This window comes from Malaya genurostris, chromosome 1 (genome assembly GCF_030247185.1).
Source record: "Malaya genurostris strain Urasoe2022 chromosome 1, Malgen_1.1, whole genome shotgun sequence".
In the NCBI taxonomy this organism is placed as follows: Eukaryota; Metazoa; Arthropoda; class Insecta; order Diptera; family Culicidae; genus Malaya; species Malaya genurostris.
The window spans coordinates 896,729-918,700 of NC_080570.1; the positions used below are offsets into that span (position 1 = coordinate 896,729).

The 21,972-nt window shown below is 34.9% G+C and overlaps 1 protein-coding gene across 3 annotated transcripts in view; it reads right to left on the bottom strand.

The window, feature by feature from the left end:
- LOC131428876 (homeobox protein abdominal-B-like) overlaps positions 1-21,576 on the bottom strand; it is a 47,585-nt gene extending 26,009 nt beyond the window's left edge. For 2 of the 3 annotated variants that reach the window (XM_058592941.1, XM_058592938.1), the window contains exons 1-2: positions 20,626-20,666; positions 2,893-2,934 (exon numbers count right to left, since the gene is read on the bottom strand). In XM_058592941.1, coding sequence (XP_058448924.1) covers positions 2,893-2,934; positions 20,626-20,641 — 58 coding nt within the window. In that variant the 5' untranslated portion in view covers positions 20,642-20,666. Of the gene's footprint in view, positions 1-2,892; positions 2,935-20,625 lie in introns of all 3 variants that reach the window. The other variant, XM_058592943.1, reaches the window with a different exon arrangement.
- Positions 21,577-21,972: the final 396 nt, after the last annotated feature.

A 21,972-nucleotide genomic window follows, 5' to 3' on the forward strand; every position in this document is an offset into this window, starting at 1 on the left:
AAAATTAAAAATTTTGTTCAAAAGTTCAATCTCCGAAAAGTTACTTATTCAAATATTTCATAAAGAAAGATAAATAGCTAATCCCCAATGGAACTATGTTTTTATGTCAAACTTGAGTATTTTAGAATCGGCTCTCTGTGGAAATAACAATTATACTCTCTCATCTCACCGTACAAATATGAAAATGAATAAGCACATTAAATCTTGTATAGTAGCTCTATTCCTGGATTGGAAACACCTGACCATTCTTGCGAGAAACGCTTTCCAAATTCCAGCACCAACCATTTCATATGTTGTTTGGGAAAGAGTAACTGCGTTCCACTTAAGGGCGTTAAATCGCATTGTTCAAATAAAACAATACGAAAAGACAAAAATAAAGACGTAGACGACATATTAATTATTTTACTCACAGACGCTTTTCGAATTGAAAAAGACAAACGAAAATGAAACGCCCTCGAAGAAGGATGAATTTTATATTATCTTGCGTTACATTCCGTCGGCCGATAATACTAAATTGTCTAGCTAATGCATCAGACGAAAGGCTATCAAAATAGCTTCTACATAAAATTCTGTACGTGATTGTTTGATAACCAATATTCTGATTTATCCTGCATATTGTAAATGGTGTTCAATGACCCTACGTATCTAAATTCACATGAATATATTCAATTTACAGTTACAGTTCTCTACTATTACCTGAAATAATACGTAGATAAATTAAATATTAATACTGTAGCCTGAATCCAATTTGCCCTAATGATGCTGATCAGGAAAAAAAGAATCCAATCGTCGTAAAATTAACCTGTGGGCGAGACGGAACTGAAATAAAGCATCCGATTTTTTTCGGTGAGACTAACTTCGGAGATGAAAGACAATAATTTTCATTTTTATTACTTCTCTGTGAGTAAGCTTATTCGGTTCTTCCAAAATCAGATTTACGATAGCAGTTGATCGGCTTTTATTCCTGGTGACGGTGGCCGCCGCTGGTAAGTGATCGGTTATTAAAAATTCAATTGACTGTGACATTGTGGTGATTGATAATTAGGCTCCGGAAGCACTTTTGGCACAACGACTCCGTGTGGGTGTGGTTTGATTAGCGTAAGACTTTTACCTCACAATTTTCTTGCTGAAATGTTTTCCAGTACCAGTAGCCGAGAGAGTCGTAAAAAGGGTAATAAAATTCAATTGCCGATGGAGTCAGTACTGATTGAAATCCTTTTTTCTCTCTCTCTCCAATAAATGGTCTACGTACATTTAGATAAGCAAAGCATTGAGTTCAGTAGCCAATGATGTTCTTTCCTACTTTTCCTCTAGAGATTTAAATTAGGCTCGGTTATTTCGAATAAAGTGCGTTTGGAGAAGCCGTCCAACATAATCGAATTGTTATTGATTTTCAACACAACGTCTTAACTAGTGAGCACTCTGCCAGAGAAATGAGCCAAGCATTTCAACTGGAAAGTCATCTCAGTTACTCCAGTGTAAGTGTAAAAGGCAATCAATTGCCTTGAATATAAGTGCAGCTTTCCATTAATTTTATGAACGCTGATACACTACGGGGTTTTATTATGTCTTCCAATGTGATGGACGTGAAAGAAACGCTTAATTTAGCAAAAGTTTTCATAAACCTAAACGAGTTCGTCTGACTTAAGAGGCGAAAAAGTTACAAGAATAAAGCGTGTTCAAATCGAAGAAAGACGAATTTATGAAGATTTTAACGTAATGCATCATGTTACAAAAAATTTCTCTTGGCATATTTATGTCACTAAATGTAACATAATACTACTGGAATAAGTATTATAGTTCCATTTTTAAAATGATTTACTCAAGGAAACATCACGTACGGATCCCACATGTAACTAAAGGAAGAAAGCAGTAATCTCACTTCCTGCTGATAAAAATCATTACCATGAAATTACAAACAAGTGTCACCCTCGGCGTCGAACAGAGTACTTCCAGATCCGGTAAAACGCTGACTTGACTGATTACCATCGTCATCCGGCATTCTCGTTGGTAGAAGAAATCCATTGATTTCCACAGGGGATAGGTACATAAACTGTCAGTGCTTTTCCGCTTTCCCATTTTAGCTCGTTCTGCGCCAGTGCATTGAGGCAAATGAAATTCAAATCCTCACTCTTCTTTCGCTTCATCTAACGCTTCGACGCTGTATCTGTTCAAACCTAAATTTAGGGTGATCCATGTCGAGAAATAAAGAAGAGTGAACATAACTTTAAGGTTTTGAAGAATGAAAGACACCGAAGAACAAATTGCATAATATTTCCATTAGTTTAAACGAACGGTTTTTAAAACTGGCTAACTTTTAGGTTATATTTCATACACGAAATTTCTACCTGGTTGATATGAAAATACAAAGCCACACTATTTCATCTAATAAACTTTTAGGCACGCTCCGTAAGCAAATTACATATCTACCTCACGAAAGAAAGAAAAGAAAACCTTTAACAAGTTAATCGATATCCCTTGTTCCAAGAATTGAAAAAGCTTGTGTTTCTCCTGTGTAAAATATTAAAAAAGAGAAAGATCTAAATTAAACATTTTATTCAAAGCTGCCACATAAATTCCCATTAAAAAAACTACACACGAAAAACCCGCCTGGGGATTCACTTGACTCTCCCAGCACTCGACCCCGATGGGAAATCTGATGCTTATTTACTTCTTTTTAGGGGGAAAGCAGAGGGAATACGGCCAAGGCAGCACTTTGCACACATCTATGACTGACACGGTCTGAGGTAGCAGCCACTCACTGTAGAATACCAAAGACAACGGCGCGCGAAACAAAAATGGGAGGGTATAAATGAAACGCAGAGATAACCATGCACACACAAAAAAACTGAAAATAAAAAAATATCTGATACACATATGTAATTTTCTTACTTCTTTTCATATTCAACTTTTCCTCCTCGTAGCCTCTATAGTCTAGAAAAATAAGAAAAAGAGAAACCTAATATCAAGAAGCTGGTATACAGATAAAAAATAAATAAAAAAAACAGGCTGCTCAGAACACCACTCCCAGGGTTTATCTGTCTCTGGCAAAAAGCATCGGCACGAAAAAAAAGAACAAACGGAGAACGGAGGTAAGCCGGCGGGATCAGAAGCGACTTGAGAAGCCCTCATGGTTCAATAACATTTTGAATAGATCACTGTTCATAATAGATGTAGAGAAAATAAAACGTTATGTTAAGTCTGTGCTAACCACAGCCCTTGAAAAACGCTTTGTCTGTTTTACAATGAAACAGTTTAAATAGTGACAAAAACAAATAGTATTTTGGCTTGTTCACATTTGCGAATAAAAATAATAGGGCCCTGTGAATTTAGCTGACAGGAAAAATTAGAAATTTCACACTCACCAGCACAAGAACATGTTATCAATTCCATTGAGAATTAAAACATCACGTAATCGGTCAGTAATACAGCGTTAATATGTACACTGCCTGATAAGCTGTATTTCAACCAAACTCAAAAATTTAACATTCGGGAGAAATGTTATTTCAATAAGTGTGTGTGCAAGTAGCACCAATTATTATATGTACTTACATCACGTTGGTTACTACGCCAATAGCATTCTGTCATACCTTGGGGTAGTTCAACTGGGTGGCACATTCGAAAGGCTTTGAAAGGTTCAAATCCTGTATTTAAAATACATTTCGCACATCATGTGAATACATGTTTCTTAAAAACTAATCAAACAATGCACATTTCACTCACCGCTAAAAGTTGGCATGTCCACTCACCCTACCATAAAAAACCTTTCAATGAATCATTCTGATAATGTCTTTGATTCGATCTTCTTTTGTTTTCACATTCGACATTCATACGAATGTGGGATTTGATATGATTTTTTCGTTTGTCATATAAAGGGTATTTTTTCAAAACCTTGCTAATTTAAAATTTAAAAAATGACCATTTTTTTATTTGGTAGATAAATTCTTGGCATTTGACATATAAATATGAGTTCGGGCATATGGCCACCACGACTATTTTTCACAAAGTTCATTAATAAAAGGGTCCTTTTCAGGAAATAGCAAAAAAACCTGAAAATGTTATGTTTAAAAGAACATGTTGTTTGTACAGAAAATCGACGATGTGAATTAGTACGTTCTTTTTGGGTCTTCGGGACTTGCTGAAAGCGCTTCGACATAATTTCTATCTGGTTTATAGTATTTCTTAGGACTGCCACAAAACAAGATGTTGAAGTTAGAAACGAATTACAACCGTTCACTGGCACACATGTTCACTAATGCATTCCCTACATCATTGTTTGGTAAATCAAGCCAGGCGTGCGGGCGTGTGTAAATAGCATAAGGAATAAAATTCTTTTATCATTATTAATTACGTCAATACTCAAGCCTTTAACTCAAGTTGTAGATGGAAACGCATGATATTTAGTTCTGAAAGTGACTGGTGTGCGAATTTTGAACTAAATACCATGCGTCTCCATCCGATGAATTTGATGGAGACAGATGATTTTTCGAATGGTTTTTTTTTAGTCTGATATTATACCCGTCCACATGTTTTAAAAATCTGAAAAAAAAAAACAGCGTAATGTACTCATAAATGATTTAATTTTGATGTAAAATCTAGAGTGTTACCAAAATTGTAAGTCTAAATTCGAAAATTTTGAACATTTTTTTTTCGCATGAAATACATTTTTAAAAATTCTGAAAAAAAATCAGAAAGGTTTCCCATAATTCCCAAAATATTTTTGATTTTTTTCAATTTTTTTGCTAAAGGGGTTTTTGAAAAATTTAAATAAAATGAAAATCACAAGAACCACCCTAACTTCACCAGTATGGCAATTAATGGGTTAAAATTTTGGGAAAATCATCTCCAATATAAACCCTTTCAAAAAGTGCATATCAATTTATTTTCTGTTTGAAAACCCGGCTACACCTTTTCCACGATTTGGAAGCGTTGTTCTGGAGTTAACCTATTCATGATGATTTGCCAAGCAATACTGAGTAGAAACGTCACTTTACACTATCAAAACAACTTTCAGACAATTGCGTAATTGAAAAAAACAAACCTCCTAAAAAAAACCGGTTAGAAAGGGCTATGCAATCAATGAGGGAAACCAAAGTTTCATGTACCTTTCGACTCAGTTCGTCAAATATGTAAAATGTCTGTGTGTGCACTCGATTTTCTCGCAGGTGGCTGATTTTCTTCAACTCAGATTCGAATTAAAAGCCCTATAGTCACATAACCTATTGCTATTGAATTTCATCCGAGTACGATTTCCGACCCGAAAGTTACGGGGAAAATTATGCAAAATAAATTTAAAAAGTGCACTCAACTTTCACAAAAACCGCTCAATCAATTTTCACAAGCTTAGGTTTAAATGAAAAAAATCTTCGTTCTCGATTCCGGAAGTACCGAAAAAAGTGATCACGTACTCCCAGTTGGAAATCTTTCTAATTTCTTAGAAAAAGCAGGATCGATTTTCACAAACTTAGATACAAATGAGAAATATTATGTTCCCATAAGTAAGTGTAGAATTTTGACCAGATAATGCTAAAAAAGAAAAAAAATCTTCTAAATTTGATTCAAGTTCTTTTCCAATTTGTAGGTTGTGTTAGTTACTAGTCTAATAAACCGATTTTTGCTAGTTTCCGATTCCGGAAGTACCGGCAATAGTGGTAAAAAACGGATCATTTTCTCACAGAAGATGTTCAAGATTCAAATAAATTTATTCAAGATTCAAATAAAAGTTTTTTAAAGGATCTAAGTAATGTTTATTAAAACATGAGTTATATGAGACATCATTACACCACTAGGTGGATTAAAACAGGTTTTATAATATAGTACCGTAACATATTAAATATACTACTTAAAATGTGTATTGTAAAATCTAACTGATTTCGACGATTTGACAAGCAGTTCACTGTTTTTCATGTGCTCACTCACTAGTTCACAGCCAAGGATGCTTACCTACTAATACCCAGACACTTCGATGCACACCACACAAACACGTCCATTCAGCTGAATAAATTGTTACCTTTTTGGTCACTTTGAACTGCCGCCAAATCGCGCTTTCACGTTCACCTTATCTCTGCGGACCTGCATTTCATGCACAAAACATGCAAATTACTAATCAACATTCGAAATCAGCAGAATGACAATTTACGACTTTATAATTGACGTCCATATTAATGGAAATCTTAATTCTTCGCTTGAACCTAGTCCCGTACCGTGAGCTGCCGACTCTTAGAAATATGCCGCCGTTGTCGTCTAACAATCGGCAGCCATCGTCACTGCCAGACTTCCTGATGTAGCAATAATACTAGTGATTTACGACATTCTAGTTAAAATGTCAACTGTTATCGTTTTTAATATTTTAAACTCCAATACCAACTTAACAAAGAGTTGCTTCACGTTCTAATGGAGTCATGGAAATATTCGAATGGAACGGGAAAAATACTTCTGCTGATCATATCTTCAGTTATTTCTACCAGTTCGGAATCTTCCTTTCCTTTTAAAGGTTAAATTGATTCCAGATAGGTCGTGCACCCAAATCGTTGTCAGAAGCAGATAACAGCCGGCTGAGAATGCATTAATTAAAATCTTCCTTTTATTTGCCCAGCCTTGTTCGTGGTGTTTCAAAATTAAATTGTCTAACCGGATTATTTCATTACATGTCAGAGCAACAGGTGGCAATAGTAGTTTCTGAATCAATAAATTTATCCTCAATTAGCTCCTAATTATTACCATCCCTCCTCGTCAGTACTTTATGATAATTTCCCATAACTTTCACAACCATTTGTGTTATAATAAAATTGAATCAAACAAAAATTGATAATCACACACGCTCCCACCGCCACCTATCGACCCCTCGTAAACGGTTTCTTTTACGAGGGTTTCAAAAAGTTTATGGTTTGTTTGGCTGACGCTTTTTTATATGACTTTATGCGATCTAACACCACGTAACCACGCACACTTCAAGTCAACGGCAGCAAGGAAAAGCGATGGGAACTCGGACAGAGGGAAAAACCTGGTATGATCGTTCCTTTTTCCCTTGCACGACTAGGCTGACTTTGACTTTTTTTTCTGACAGAAACATTTTGTAAAACAATAAAATTTATGAGCTTTTATGTGCATGTCACCCTGGCCAAACCATACGCTACCCGGTCGCGATTTCTTCTCTCACTCACATCTCAAGACCAAAGCTCGTAACCATAAAAATTTCATTGTTGTCTCTCATACGCCCGTTTATAGAGTCCCCGGACCAGCCATCATCTATCTATTCTACGGGGCGGCGGCCAGCAAGTGCCACATTACGGAAGGAGATAATTGTTAGCAAATTATAAAAATGAGCCAAGACTTGTTTATTGAATAATGCTACCCTTTAATAGCTTCATTCAGATTTTAACACTCACGAAAAAATAAGAAAGGCAGTTTTTTTAATATCTGTAAACACTAATAAAACACAATTCATTTTGCTTCCTCAGATTTCCGTCAGTGGAAGCGAGTGCAAGAATATGGCAAGTATAAAATCGGTGGCAGAGGTCATAAACCGATACTAAATATAATCAACCGCAGCACAGATCACCTGTTTAGAAAAGTTGCTGACATGAAACTGCTGTGTTGATAAGTTTTGATAAATTTGATCTCCAGTGTATGTTGAACGCATAATTTTAATCGTTACTACCAAAATTATACATTGCAAATCGCATCCTTAAAAGCTTATTATGAGTAGTAACTTTGTATCAAAATTCATAGACGATATCCTCAAAGCTCATCCTTATTATCCAGAACATCATGGCGGCAAACCACAACACCATCTAGCGTAAAATGATATAAACCAGAAGCACATTCGAATTTTATTTCTTCATTCCATCGGTCTGTGAACAAGCTTTCCCACTTACTGAGAGCTTAAAAACAGCACAATTTTAGATCATTTTCGTTTGCAAAGGAGGCTAGAGGGTGCTGTTGGAATAATTACTAGCAACGACAAAAAAACATTCTTCATGAATTAGAATACACTAGGGTACGCCAGGGAAAAGCACGTCAATCCACAAGAAAATATGGTAATATGCTAAAAATGACGCACATGAAACTTTACCATCAGCAATAATTACTTCATTTCTTTTGATCTTATCAAGCCAAACCGTAGCCGTAGTCAACGGAGCTCACGCACACCAAAATACATATGTTTTCTATCCACCCATTTTTACTGGCTACGGCACTCGATCGCTACTTCACACACTCTGGTCGTCACAGGCAACCGGTTCTTATGCCACACCCAAAAAAGCTGCTCAAATCGGCCATCATGCTTTACCAGTGCTTCAACTCTCCCGCATTCTCTCACAACAATTCTCTCGTATTTTCCACACATGCGCACGCAAGGTTTCCGTTTATTTTTTCTTTCCTTCTCAAAAATGAGTCTTTCCAGCAAATGGTGGATGAAACGACGGTGATAATGGACTTTCACCACATGCGCAGTCTCCGGTTGGTCCTTTCTTCGTTCCCATCCCTTAATACAAATTTCACGATGGTCGCGGTTGATGGCAGAACGAAAGTTTTACGGCCCTTAGCGCCGCCATGAAAGAATGTTAATCAAACTAATGGACACTACATTCCCCATACCATTCTTACGGTCGCTAGCAGTAACGTAAACTGAAGACTGTTAAAATATGATTGATAAGGTTCGCAAATACGGTTTTCACTCGCTAAAAATGCGAATGTACAAGCAAAGCAATTAAAATAGCCATAACAAGGCACATTAAATTGTAATAAACTTACTCTCGTAATCTTGGAAATTTCATTGCACTACTTGTTATTAACACGGCCATTCAATAGATAGCTACAAACACACACACATACTCGTTTTTTTTAATGCTCACAGTAATGAAAATTTGTTAAACCCGACAATTGCGTGTGGTAAATTAAATTAAAAATCGATTAAAATCTCACTTGAGGATGTTGACGCTCAATGCTTATGATGGCAAATCAGTCAAGCGATCAAACTAGAGTGGCTTAGAATGAAAAAGAGGTAATTTCTCGTGCATGCGATATTAAAATTTCCCGTCGTCTCATCGGAAGTGAGTAGAGCAATATTCAGGCATGGTTTAAATGGATATAATTATCATAAGTTAATGTTCATTTAATGTATCTCCACTGACAGTATCAATCTGTTCTCGGAAAAACAGTAAATTTTCAAATTCAATTCTTCCATCTTTCATTATCAAAACATTGATTTTCTGGGACATTGGGTAATTCAGGTAATTAGCAAGAACACATTTTAATTTAGTTTTCAACAACAAGTACTGTAGTTTATAATTGATATGATACTCAATAGAAATCAAAATGCATTGTAATTTTAGAATAATAAAAAAAACCTTATGGTGTGATAAAACCACCATCTTGTCATTCGAATAATCTATTTCGGTACTAACATGTGATAAAAGCATACCGTACGAATGTTACAAAATATAATGCTCATTATTCGGCTCTACAACTTTCATAATTTTGTAGACGGAAATCTAATATACCAAATTATGCACAATATGATATTCAAGCATTGTTTAAAACTCGAGTAATGAGCATAATTTTTTTCAACTTTCAAAATGACCTATCGTACGATATGCCCTAATCACATGTTACCGAATTATAAACTTTTTTCGTGGAACTAAAAATTTAGATTTTAGGATTCAATAATTGGCAGATTGATTTGGATATTTCACAAAAGTTTACTTTAACACTTGTGTCGATTATTCTGTAACATTTTCGGAATCGAATGTAGCAACAATAGTACACACGATCAATTTGCTGTTTTCATACGAGCCCAAGTGCACTTCGTTGATTGCATTACTTATACCATTCTATCTTCGGGAAGTTAGCCATTACCCTTCAAACATGAACAATGACCCATTTGTAGCTTTCGAATGTACATTAAATCGTGAAAATAAATTTAACCATTAGAATTTTGCGGAAAGAACAAAACGCAGTTTGTCGTCTATTTCACTTCTAAGAGCATATCTCCGAAACTCGAAGTGTTCGCCATAAGCCCTTCCATACATGATCAACGACTCAATAATAACATTCAAAACAAGTTAAGCGGATCCCACAATAATTACCTAATTTTTTCCTTGACACATGTTGCTGCCGCAAAGTGTCTAAATGTTTTACTAACGGTTTAATGAAAGTGACCTTCAAAACAAAAATCAGAAAAAAATATTGCTGTAATGAAAAAAGCGTGGTTTTCAAATACCACTATCGGATCACGAGTATTTTTTTGAAATCGTATTTTAAATGACATGTTATGTATTTTTTGGGATCAAGGTATTCTTACACAAAAAACTAACGATATAACGATATTACGATACGATATATACTCATTGGTGATCAGAGTTCTTCGACAATGATATCATCTACCGACGCATGATTCAGTTCTCCATCAGCTTTGACAATTCATCTTCGAAACAAATCATTTTGAGATTTACTAGGGAAAAACAAACAGAATACTCGTCTTGATTTCCTAACATCTTAAACGAAATTATCTCTTCGAGAAAAAAAATAGTTTTTATTTGGGTAGCCGGCTACCTAGAATATTTAATGATTCATTCTGTAATTACTTGTAACACAAAAAAAAGACAACTGTACAGTTTGCTGTCGAGAGTATGAAGTAATGGAACAAACTTATTGAACAATTACCTAAAATTAAAAATTTGAAAAAAAAAATTTTGTCCTCCTTTTGGCAATTATTTAATATCACTGCCGACTTTTCCAATTTAAAGGCTTTCTAGTAAATCATAACTAATGAAGTGCATGAGTTTTATTTTGCATAGATTGTATTTATAACCGTCATGGTGGTAAAAAAGTAATAAAAAGTAATATTGTTGTTCTTCATACTCGATCAACATGTCGTATCTAAACTATTTCGCTTTTTAATACATTTTTTAGATATTTTAACTACTCAGCACTTGCTTCGAAAACAAAAACGGCTTGATGATCGAATAGCTACAGAGTAAGAAATTATAAATCATATTATTGACGTAAAGCAACATACGAATTAGTTCAACAAAACTAATTTAGGAACGAGTGTAACCTTCCACACAGCTTGCCTGGGTTCAATTCCCTACGTGACATTTAGGGTCAAGAGTTTTTTTTTACCCGACAGGCATACGACCGTAAGACTAAAAGCTCTGCAATCGAGAAACAAAACACAACTAATTCGTAATATGAGTGAAATGATTGTAATGTGCAGTAAAAGTGATCTATTCTAGATGCAAATTAAGTTTTACAAATTTAGCTGAATCCTTAAGAAATTTATTTGCTAAAATATTATATGACGCATGAATTAGCGTATTTAGATTCAAATGAAAAGTCATATGGTACCCTAGCCTGCTATTGAATTTCATCCCGATCCGACTTCCGCTTCCGGAGATACTGGGTGATATGCACCGAAAAAATGGAGAGATGGTTAAACCGATTTGCACAAACTAAGATTCAAATGATAGGTCTTATGATACCATAGCCTGCTATTGGATTTCATTGGGATCCGATTTCCGGTTACGAAGTTGTAGGGTAATATGAAAATTAAGTATAAAATGTGCACTCAGTTTTCTCGGAAATGGTTCGACCGATTTTCACAAACTGAGATTCAAACGAAAGGTCTTGAAATTATTTTAAATTTTCTAAAACATTTTACTCGGTTTCGTCATCCGATTTCAAAACTAGAGAGCGATAAGTAGAAAATTTTCAATTTCATTTGTATTCTTTCACAAACGATGCAAAAACAAGTACAAATCCTTTAAAACTGACATAAATTCTTCTAGTTTCCAGAAGTTTTTAGTTTGTGGGCATATAAACTTGATTCGACCCTAATAGTTCACCATTTCGTGTTCCGGAAGAACCGAAGGTAGTAGAGAAAAACTCAAAAAATAGAAATTACTTCGATTTTTCAGCGATTAAATGCTCCAAAATGAAACTCAGACTATTTACTTAGAGATGGTTTGGCCGATAGTCATGACCTAAGGTCAAACATGATCATAGATTCAATTGTATGGGTTTGAGTTAAAGTCTTATAATCCCAAATAAAAGTCCGAAGTGAAAGATGGAAAAGTTCTTAACTAGGTTCAAAACAAGTCCACACTGTTGGTCATGTTTTTTTCTGGCCATACGAACCAACTTCGGCTATTCCGGTACTCAAATATTTGGAGTAGGAAATTGAATATAAAGTTACTCCTCAGATCAATTTACTCTAAAAGCAAAACTAAGCGTAAATTAAAATATGTTGTAAAATTCATTGAAAAATCGAGGCATTCTTATTTACTTTAACATCAATGATAGTTTCAATAAAACTTTTGATTCAATTTACATGTCGTGTAAATTTTATTATTTTATTCTGTGTACTTTGATTTTCTTCAAGATGGCCAATTCAATTTTCACAAACTTATAGATTCAAAGGAAAAGACTTATGGTTTCATACAGAATCCCTGAATTCGTTGTGAATAATACTTCCTGTTCCGGAACTAGAAAGATAAAAATATTTTGTGAATTCATTCTTTCATTGCATTCATTTTCATGCACATATTTGGAGCAGCAATTAAACAGCAACATTTTAATTCTGTATGTTTCAGTTGAAAGATAAAGTTCTGTTCATTGAAAATTCAATGCAATTCAATTAAGCTTCGCATCGAACTTTCGATTCAACCCATGTCTATTCCATGTTACTATTGATTTACATGTCGTGTAAATTTCATTATTTCTCTCTGTTTGATTGTTTTGATTCGTAGACTTTGCTAGATTTTCACTAACCTAACAAAACATGGTGCATTTTATTATGTTCAGATAAAATCATTTTAACATTTCCTAAAATTATCGAAAATTGATTTCTTTCCTTGAGTAGACAGGGACTAAATCTCTTTTAGGAGCTTCACTAGATTCTAATTTGTCAGTCATTTCTGAGTTAATTGAACGACATTATTTGACATAACAGAATGTGAAAAAATTATTAACTACTCACTTGGTTGAAAACTTGAAACATTTATAAAAGTTCAGAATTTTAACAATCACACTACACAAAACATAAATGTGCAAATTTATTCACTCGGTATTCATGCCCATTTACAATGCTCATTATTGTTTCTAACCGTTTAACCTCATTAGGCACTAATGAAACAAGCAGAACAGAAAACACCGACTGCAAGCCAGTAAACAGTTACTTTTCTCGCCTCATTATTTTCTTTTCGTTCTGAAAACATTTTCCCGTCGCAAATCTAACCGTAGTTTACTGAAGCGGAGCTGCATATGTGTAGCACACAATCGGACACAGCCATCTTCATAAATTGTTGAATAAATATTTACTAGGCAATAATCGTAAAAAGAGAGCGCACACGGGCGGAAGAGTTGAATAGCATAGATACACACAAAAGCTGAGGAGATTCCTTAGTTTGCCGACCCACGAATGAATGAACATGATCACACGATCACAGCTGTGCTCGAATATTCACAAATCATTCAATAAATATTTGTGTAGAGCGCAGGGTCGGTGGGATCTCCATTTCCGCTGGACTCATCTTGGTGGGTCAGCGGCTTGAATTAGACTGTTTTCTTGTATATTACCTCTGTACACAAATCAACTCTATTATTTATTAACTGCCTTTTTTTATAATTTGCTACCGAGGAAGTGGAAACAAAAAGTTGCTCAACCGGTGAGCCGTTATTTCGAAAAATTCCACTGAACCATGAACTTCTCGAACAAACGACACTGCTAGACGTTTTACGACACATCCCTAATTGAACGTGACCGCTACCAGTACTCGGTACAGAAGCTGCAAAAACCTAGTTGTAACATCTCTGAAATACATACACATCATAAATTTATCAAGTGCATAAGCAAACTAGATTTCCTAGCAACTTCGAAAGCTGGTGATTTTTTTCTTTACACCTTCTGTTTAAAACGGACCGGACAGACGATTTGCTAGTGATTCTTAACATGAACCCAGAAATGCCATGGCAGAACGACAGACAGAGCAAAACGAGCACTCGCTAATGTATATTTACGATGACATAAAAAATTCCACGTTATTTACGACCTTTGTTTGGTATGTGATGTTAATTGCAATCCATATTTTATGCGCTCCTCTACCTAAGCCGTATGGGCTCAAACCAAGGATGCAAAGCTTGGCCTGACTGACATGCAAAGGTCTTTCTGGTTTCCATCTCGCCAGGTTACCGTCATATTTCAAGCAAACTGTGATGAGACACGCTGCCTAATTAACGAGCGAACGAGCAAAATTTATCAAATTTTTCATATCTTTGAATATGTCGAAGTCAGGAATGGGTTCAAAGTTCTGCTAAATTCCGCCAACAATATTTAAACTTAACATCGAAAGTAAATTATAAATGCCATACCATGGCGCTATGATTCATCATCTGTCGCTATGACACAATGTCCACATCGTCATCGACGATTTTAGCACCTATCGAAAAAAAATAACAAACGTAATCAGTACCTCAGCCGTTAGTTTGGCGGTCTTTTGAAAGACACTGTTTTTGAGCAAACAAACAAAACACTCAATTCCCGAGCAAACTCCAACACACAACGTTAACTAGAGCACACTGTTTACACGAGGTCCGCTTCAGTCAAATATAACACTTTTGATCCCAAGCGCACGGATGGCACAACCTTCAGCATAACCGTCGGGCTTAACGGCGGCAGGTTTTCCGAAAGGCGAAGGGTAAAAAGGAGTTTTCGGAAATTTATTGTTTACCCGTTAGCGGCAGGATATCCCCTGCATTGAAATCAGTTGATCTAATTTTTTCGGCATTTCAAGGTTATGCTCGAAGTCAAAGAAAAGAGTGTACGAAAAAATATATCATAGCGAAGAACAATGATGCAATTTAGACCAACATTCGAAGGTCATCATCATCATTGAAGGGTTCAACTGGACCTTAGTCTGTTTATTGCTCTAATTTTTTTTTCAACGACCGAAAGCTTCGAACTCTATTAAGGTTATTCCCGTAGCCTTGAGTGACTGTTTTTTACATTCCTTTTCAGGAAAACGTGCCTATCCTTTTTTTTATTCAATGCGATAAAGATAAACATTTTTTCTTAGAACGTAGCATTTGTAAATACGCAAAAATAGTTGTTATTTTTTTATCTTTTCAGTCGACCAGTTTTCATCTGGCTTCGATTTAAACTTTATCGAAAATGTGAGGTAGGTCTCTCGAGCCTGTTTTGCTCTTAAGCGAATAAGTTGAAGTTGGGCTATTTTACGAAAAATCATCTCATTAGTAGAGTGGCCACGTTATTTTGCCAATTATTCGACTTTTAAGGAATTATAATGACAATATGCTTGCTTCGGTTCTAATAATTAATACCGCAGAAACAATAGTTCGAAAATTGATCAATACTGCAAAAACTCGTAGCGAATGCATCTATTTTCATCTCACCCTTAAGGCCAATCAGTCGAACAACGCCAGCAGATTTTACTTTCGTATATAAAATGACTACTAGATCCGTTACCCTACTTTCCTTATTCTCCATTAAATATTTTTTATTGATGAAATTGAAATATATGTTCCATCTTTAAGCCTGTTGTATGACCAACACATACACGACACAACTCACATTGAGAACAATTTTACTTTTGATGGATTAACGTAAAACTTTAATGAATACTGTTTTGCCAAAGAATTCATTGTGGTCTTGGAGCGATTTTTCAATCGGATGAGATTTTGCTTCACAACAACAAAAAACTTAGTAGGCTGTTTATTATTACCACGAGTAGTATATACACTGAAAATAATTTGCACGCTGACATCATGTGTAAAGCATTTGAACTATCACTACTTGTAGAACACATGAAATTCATGAAAACATACACTTAACTCATAAAATGAGTGTAAAACCTGTTGATATTTTGTAGAAATCATGCTACGTTTATATGAAATGCACATAAAAACGATAAGATATATCGTTACCTCTAGATTCTATATGCATTTCATGTGAATATCACATTGTTTCCCTCATAGATTTCAATTGAAACAGAATTGGCCGATTCAAGTGTTTTGCACATAAATTTGTGCTGTAGGGGTAAAACGCACCCCCTAAGGAAATGTAGCTATATCTTAACTATAGAGAATAACACGGAAGAGTTTCATGCATGACTATCTTCCGTAATCATTATTTCTCAAAATTACGTACAAATACTCGCTAAATGCATTGAAAAATACATGAAAAGTCTTATATTCCAAAACCCTTAAAAATTGTCTATTGAAATATATGCGGGGCATGACGCCCGATCGTGAAAAACACGAAAAATATACATTTTCAATTACGCGAAGTGACTATTATCTGAACATAGGGGCAGGATGATCTTAAACAACGGGTAAACATCCATCATAAAAACGGATTAAAGCTCATGACAACCACGGGGCAATATGCACCCTCGTAAAGCTTCTTCTTATTATTTAAAGAAAGCTCTAGACTTTTCGTTGACGAAATATTTGCAAGGAGGAAGATTGTTCACTATTATTCATTGAATTGATAACTTATGGATAATTTTTGTAAGCGAATTCTTGAGCATTTTGCCTCACACAATTCGGGTCGTTTTGCCCCCAAAAATATACGATGATATATTTGACGATTTTTCTATAAAATTTCAAATACATCGTCTGTATTAGAACTAATTTTAGAAACCCGAAAGATTGGCAAAGAAGTTCACTGGTTACAAAATTAAAATCGACTTCCTCACCCTAGAAAATTACTATGGAACGAACATCTAAAATTACTTATAACAGAGACATAATTGGTTTTTTAAATTTTTTCCAGATATGATTGAACCATCGCTACCAAAATTTTATAGTAATCTGTTGTTATGGCGGACTTTCAGTTTCATTAAAATTTCAGTGAAAAAAATTGGTAATTTTTGAAAAAAGCAAAAGGTGCATTATGCCTCGGGGGTACGTTTTACCCCATCTTCCCCTACTCATTCCGACTAGAAAATGAAGTGTGGTAGTTCGATTCAATAGCAGAGCACATCACATCCAAAGGAAAAACACATGAAAGCGAAGTGAATACTAGTCCAATCTCGCATCTCAGTGAATTTGCACATGAAATCTTGAAAAAAATCGCTTTAGTTATTTATTGAAATGAAAAAGTATATTAAATTGAAGTGGTGTTTACATACGAATCGATCCTGCAAATTTTTATCAGTGTAAATTATATCTATATATAAACATATGCCAAAACACGTTGGGTTATTTGTATCAAATGTGCCACGGTCGAACCTGGCCTTAAAAATTGTCTATTGAAATATATGCGGGGCATGACGCCCGATCGTGAAAAACACGAAAAATATACATTTTCAATTACGCGAAGTGACTATTATCTGAACATAGGGGCAGGATGATCTTAAACAACGGGTAAACATCCATCATAAAAACGGATTAAAGCTCATGACAACCACGGGGCAATATGCACCCTCGTAAAGCTTCTTCTTATTATTTAAAGAAAGCTCTAGACTTTTCGTTGACGAAATATTTGCCAGGAGGAAGATTGTTCACTATTATTCATTGAATTGATAACTTATGGATAATTTTTGTAAGCGAATTCTTGAGCATTTTGCCTCACACAATTCGGGTCGTTTTGCCCCCAAAAATATACGATGATATATTTGACGATTTTTCTATAAAATTTCAAATACATCGTCTGTATTAGAACTAATTTTAGAAACCCGAAAGATTGGCAAAGAAGTTCACTGGTTACAAAATTAAAATCGACTTCCTCACCCTAGAAAATTACTATGGAACGAACATCTAAAATTACTTATAACAGAGACATAATTGGTTTTTTAAATTTTTTCCAGATATGATTGAACCATCGCTACCAAAATTTTATAGTAATCTGTTGTTATGGCGGACTTTCAGTTTCATTAAAATTTCAGTGAAAAAAATTGGTAATTTTTTAGAAAAGCAAAAGGTGCATTATGCCTCGGGGGTACGTTTTACCCCATCTTCCCCTACTCATTCCGACTAGAAAATGAAGTGTGGTAGTTCGATTCAATTAGGTTTTTCACCGCCACTGCTAACCTCAATCGGATGAACACTTTTTGACAGTCCAGCAGTACTGTTTGTAAACAGAAATTTCTTTTGTTTGTTTATTGACAAATTGGATCAGACCATTTACGATCCGTATCGCCTAAATAAAGTTTTAAAACATTTGTTTACGATTGAATACGGTTCGTTTTTGATATTTATTAAATAAAAGTGACTAGTTGCAAAGTGTAAAGATGATTATTTTAGATGTGCTCTTCGATTTTTGTTTAAGCTTGTTTGTAAACAGTACCGCTGAACTGTCAAGGATGAATACTTGTTCATTTGTGTCGTCACGATAAAAAACCTAATAGCAGAGCACATCACATCCAAAGGAAAAACACATGAAAGCGAAGTGAATACTAGTCCAATCTCGCATCTCAGTGAATTTGCACATGAAATCTTGAAAAAAATCGCTTTAGTTATTTATTGAAATGAAAAAGTATATTAAATTGAAGTGGTGTTTACATACGAATCGATCCTGCAAATTTTTATCAGTGTAAATTATATCTATATATAAACATATGCCAAAACACGTTGGGTTATTTGTATCAAATGTGCCACGGTCGAACCTGAAGTGAATTTGGAATGGATTTGATTTGAATTATGGCGTTTTTTCATTGAAAAACACTGGGGGCATGGATTGCTTTGGTTTTGCCCTTTCGAACAAAAATGGCAACACCGTAAAAAATTACACCATTTTTCAATGAAAAACGGTATTAGTGTGAGTTGAACGTAAAAGATCATTTAAATTGCAGATATTCCAAGATTTTAACATACAGTTTCTGCACTGATATAAGAATTTAGTGTACATTTATTATTTTGAGTAATTATTCATAATAATCTCATAGTTTGATTTTGATTGAAGACGCCTCAAAAATTAATTAATAAAAATTGAATCTCGCTCGACACTTTTAAAATCGTTATAAAATTAGAACATTGTACCAAATTAGTGATACCAAATACTATGCTGCTCTTTTATTGTTGAAAGAAAAACTAAAATGAAGAGCGTGGAGGTTGCCTAGATTCCAAGATGAAGAATAAGAATCTTTATCGGACAGATACAGTTACTAAACGCAAATGGAGCTCACACAATCATCAAGGCTGATTGAATAAGATATTTTCCTCCATGAAAATTGCACATTGCATGTATTGTAAAAATTAACCTCCGTATACTAAATTGGTAAGCCTACGACACCCACCTTATAGCCCTGCTATAGCACCTTCTGATTTCTATCTGTTTCGAAAACTGATACATTATTAGATAGCAGTATGTGTGTGTGTGAGTGTGTTTGTGTGTAACTTGAAATGCGAAATGATTTTTTTTTGCAAACAGAATGCAAGTACGACTATCAAGAGCAAAAAATAAACGATTTGCCAATTCAATGGAAAATTAAAGCAATTAGTACATTTTCGCAATTTTGTCAATCTTAACTACACCTCAGGTCGATGGTCGAAGATATAACTTGTCTTGCATTTGTCCTGTACACTTACGAATCTGTAAAATGCGTTTAAACGTTTCCTGTGTTTATCGAACTGTTTCATCCTTTCCGAAAAGTAAGCTTCGTTGCCAGCAATGTCAATTAGTATTTATTTTTGGACAAGTGTTGATTTGCATTAGAATTGTGATGATTTGCGTTAGAATTTAATTCATTTCACAATTATCATTTCTTCTAGACAGAAGAATTTCATTGATTTTATGTGAAAACTGAAGCTTGCAGAACTATGAAGAATAAATGCATTTGTCTCAAAATCACAATTGTTTTGTTTCACGGCTTTTTATATGACATGGCATCTTAACGATTATATTGCAGATCTATTTACAGACAATTCATTGATTATAGACTGAGTAATTTTTTTGTATTCAAATGGAAATAATATTGCTAGAAATTGCATGGAACCAAACAATATTTGTAACTTTATGATATCACATGGAAGTTATTGAATTAATTTGGAAAATTTCTAAACGTGTGATTTGTTAAACAATGAGCTTATTTCAAATGCATTTTAAAAAGTTTCATTAAAACATCTCCATCACGAAACAGCACATTGGTTGCGTTAGTCAACGCTTGGGCTCAATTATAATTGAAATTTCAACAGAATATTACTGTAAACTTGTACGAATAGAACAACAAAACTACAAAACCCAACTTATCTAGCTTAGTCGGATCTCCAAGTATTCAAAGCAACTTTGATGAACCGTCATTTGTATGCATGAAGAAAAGCTTAATTACTTCTAAATTCTGCCAGCATTATTTGATGGCTTTGATGGTTTTCCTTCTGATTCAATGATATTCTCGACTGAATATGTTCAGTTTAAACTTACTAACTAAAAACTGTCTTTTTAGGACAGAAAGTAATTATTCTTTATGTCGGTGAGGTCGATTGTCGACATTCTTATTCCTATGGTTTTTTAGTTATCCACAAAAATTCTTAATTTTGTATCCAACTTGAAAACCAGAGTGGACTCAATTTTCTTCAACTAAAGTTATGAAAGTGCAAATTGTTATTAACGTGAAAAAGTCTGCTACAAAAAAAATGCTATCAAAATGCAATGAAAATGGATTTTACCTTTTTTTATAATCATTACTCAACCGGTAACTCGTACTTTTGTATGGCACTGACTTCAAAATTCTAAGTTCGTTCGACGGCGCTGTTCAGGTCATTTTAGGATGAACACACATAGCGATAGATTAATTAATGCAGTAGGAACTTGTGTCCACATGAATTTCACTTTCTAATCACTTCATCCAACATAGTTTATTGCGTTGAAAAATGACTGTGCTGACACAACAATCATAATTACCACAATCAACCAATTAGTTATGCAGTAGTAGCGATATAAATGTTTCTAATCTAGTCTTGTAGTATTCGGCATCCGTATATTAAATTATTTTTATGTCAATTATGATGTGTTAAATTTACACGCACTAAACTGTTTATCCTTTCACCACCTCTTTGCTTCTTGCTCTGGGCACTAAAGTTGTTAATGTTTAATAGATCATCATATACATGTGTTTCTTAGTTTTCGCATTATTCGTTATTGATATCAGAAACCGTAAAACAAAATCATATTTCAAGATAAACAACTGGTACAGAGCCCTGGCGAATTTTTGCTGTTTCTAAATTCGTTGATTTTTTTTCCTGCTGCTTCCGTCTTTCACTGCCTTCACTCACCGAGTGTGATAAACGATTACGATGAAGTATATAAAATTTTATTGAACGTCGAACTCTAAAAAAAACCCCGACACTCATTCGGACTGGAACGCGACTGCTCGGTTTGGAATCCGCTGAAAGCACTGTTAAACTATAATTTTCCTCCTTTTTGTCTGCTTTTCCTCGGACTCGGGTCTCTCAGTGTCTTCCGTACGCTTTTCTCTTTCGCTCTAACTGCCTTGACCGGTGGGGTATGTTTCGAACCGGCTAGTGTTATTCTGTTCAGAATTAACGAACCGATCAGGGCTGACTCCCAGTCGCAGTTCAACAAGGATTCGAGGACGCGGAGAATAGCGTCGAAATTAAACGCATGTGTTCACTAAACAACTCGTCAGATCGTACTGCGCGAGAAGGAGTAATTCGTTGTAGTCGTGACATGGCCGCCATAGCTCCGCTCAAATGTTGATTTTATATAAAAAAAACTGTACAACGAATGCAATAAAACGCTGGCTCTCTGGTGCGCTAGCAACTGTATGTATGTATTTCTCAGATCGTTGTGGCAACACACCAGCAAAGATACATAATAACAGTGTGCTTCTGGTGTTCGACTGTAGGTCTTGGACTCGAGCAGTACGTCACCCTCCTTGAGGATACTGTTTCTGGGTGTGCAGTAAAAAATATTATCAGCATACAGATTGGCTATACTTCTGAAGAACATACTGTTTCTAGGCTGGCTCATGCGCTTTGCCGTCGAGATTTTCT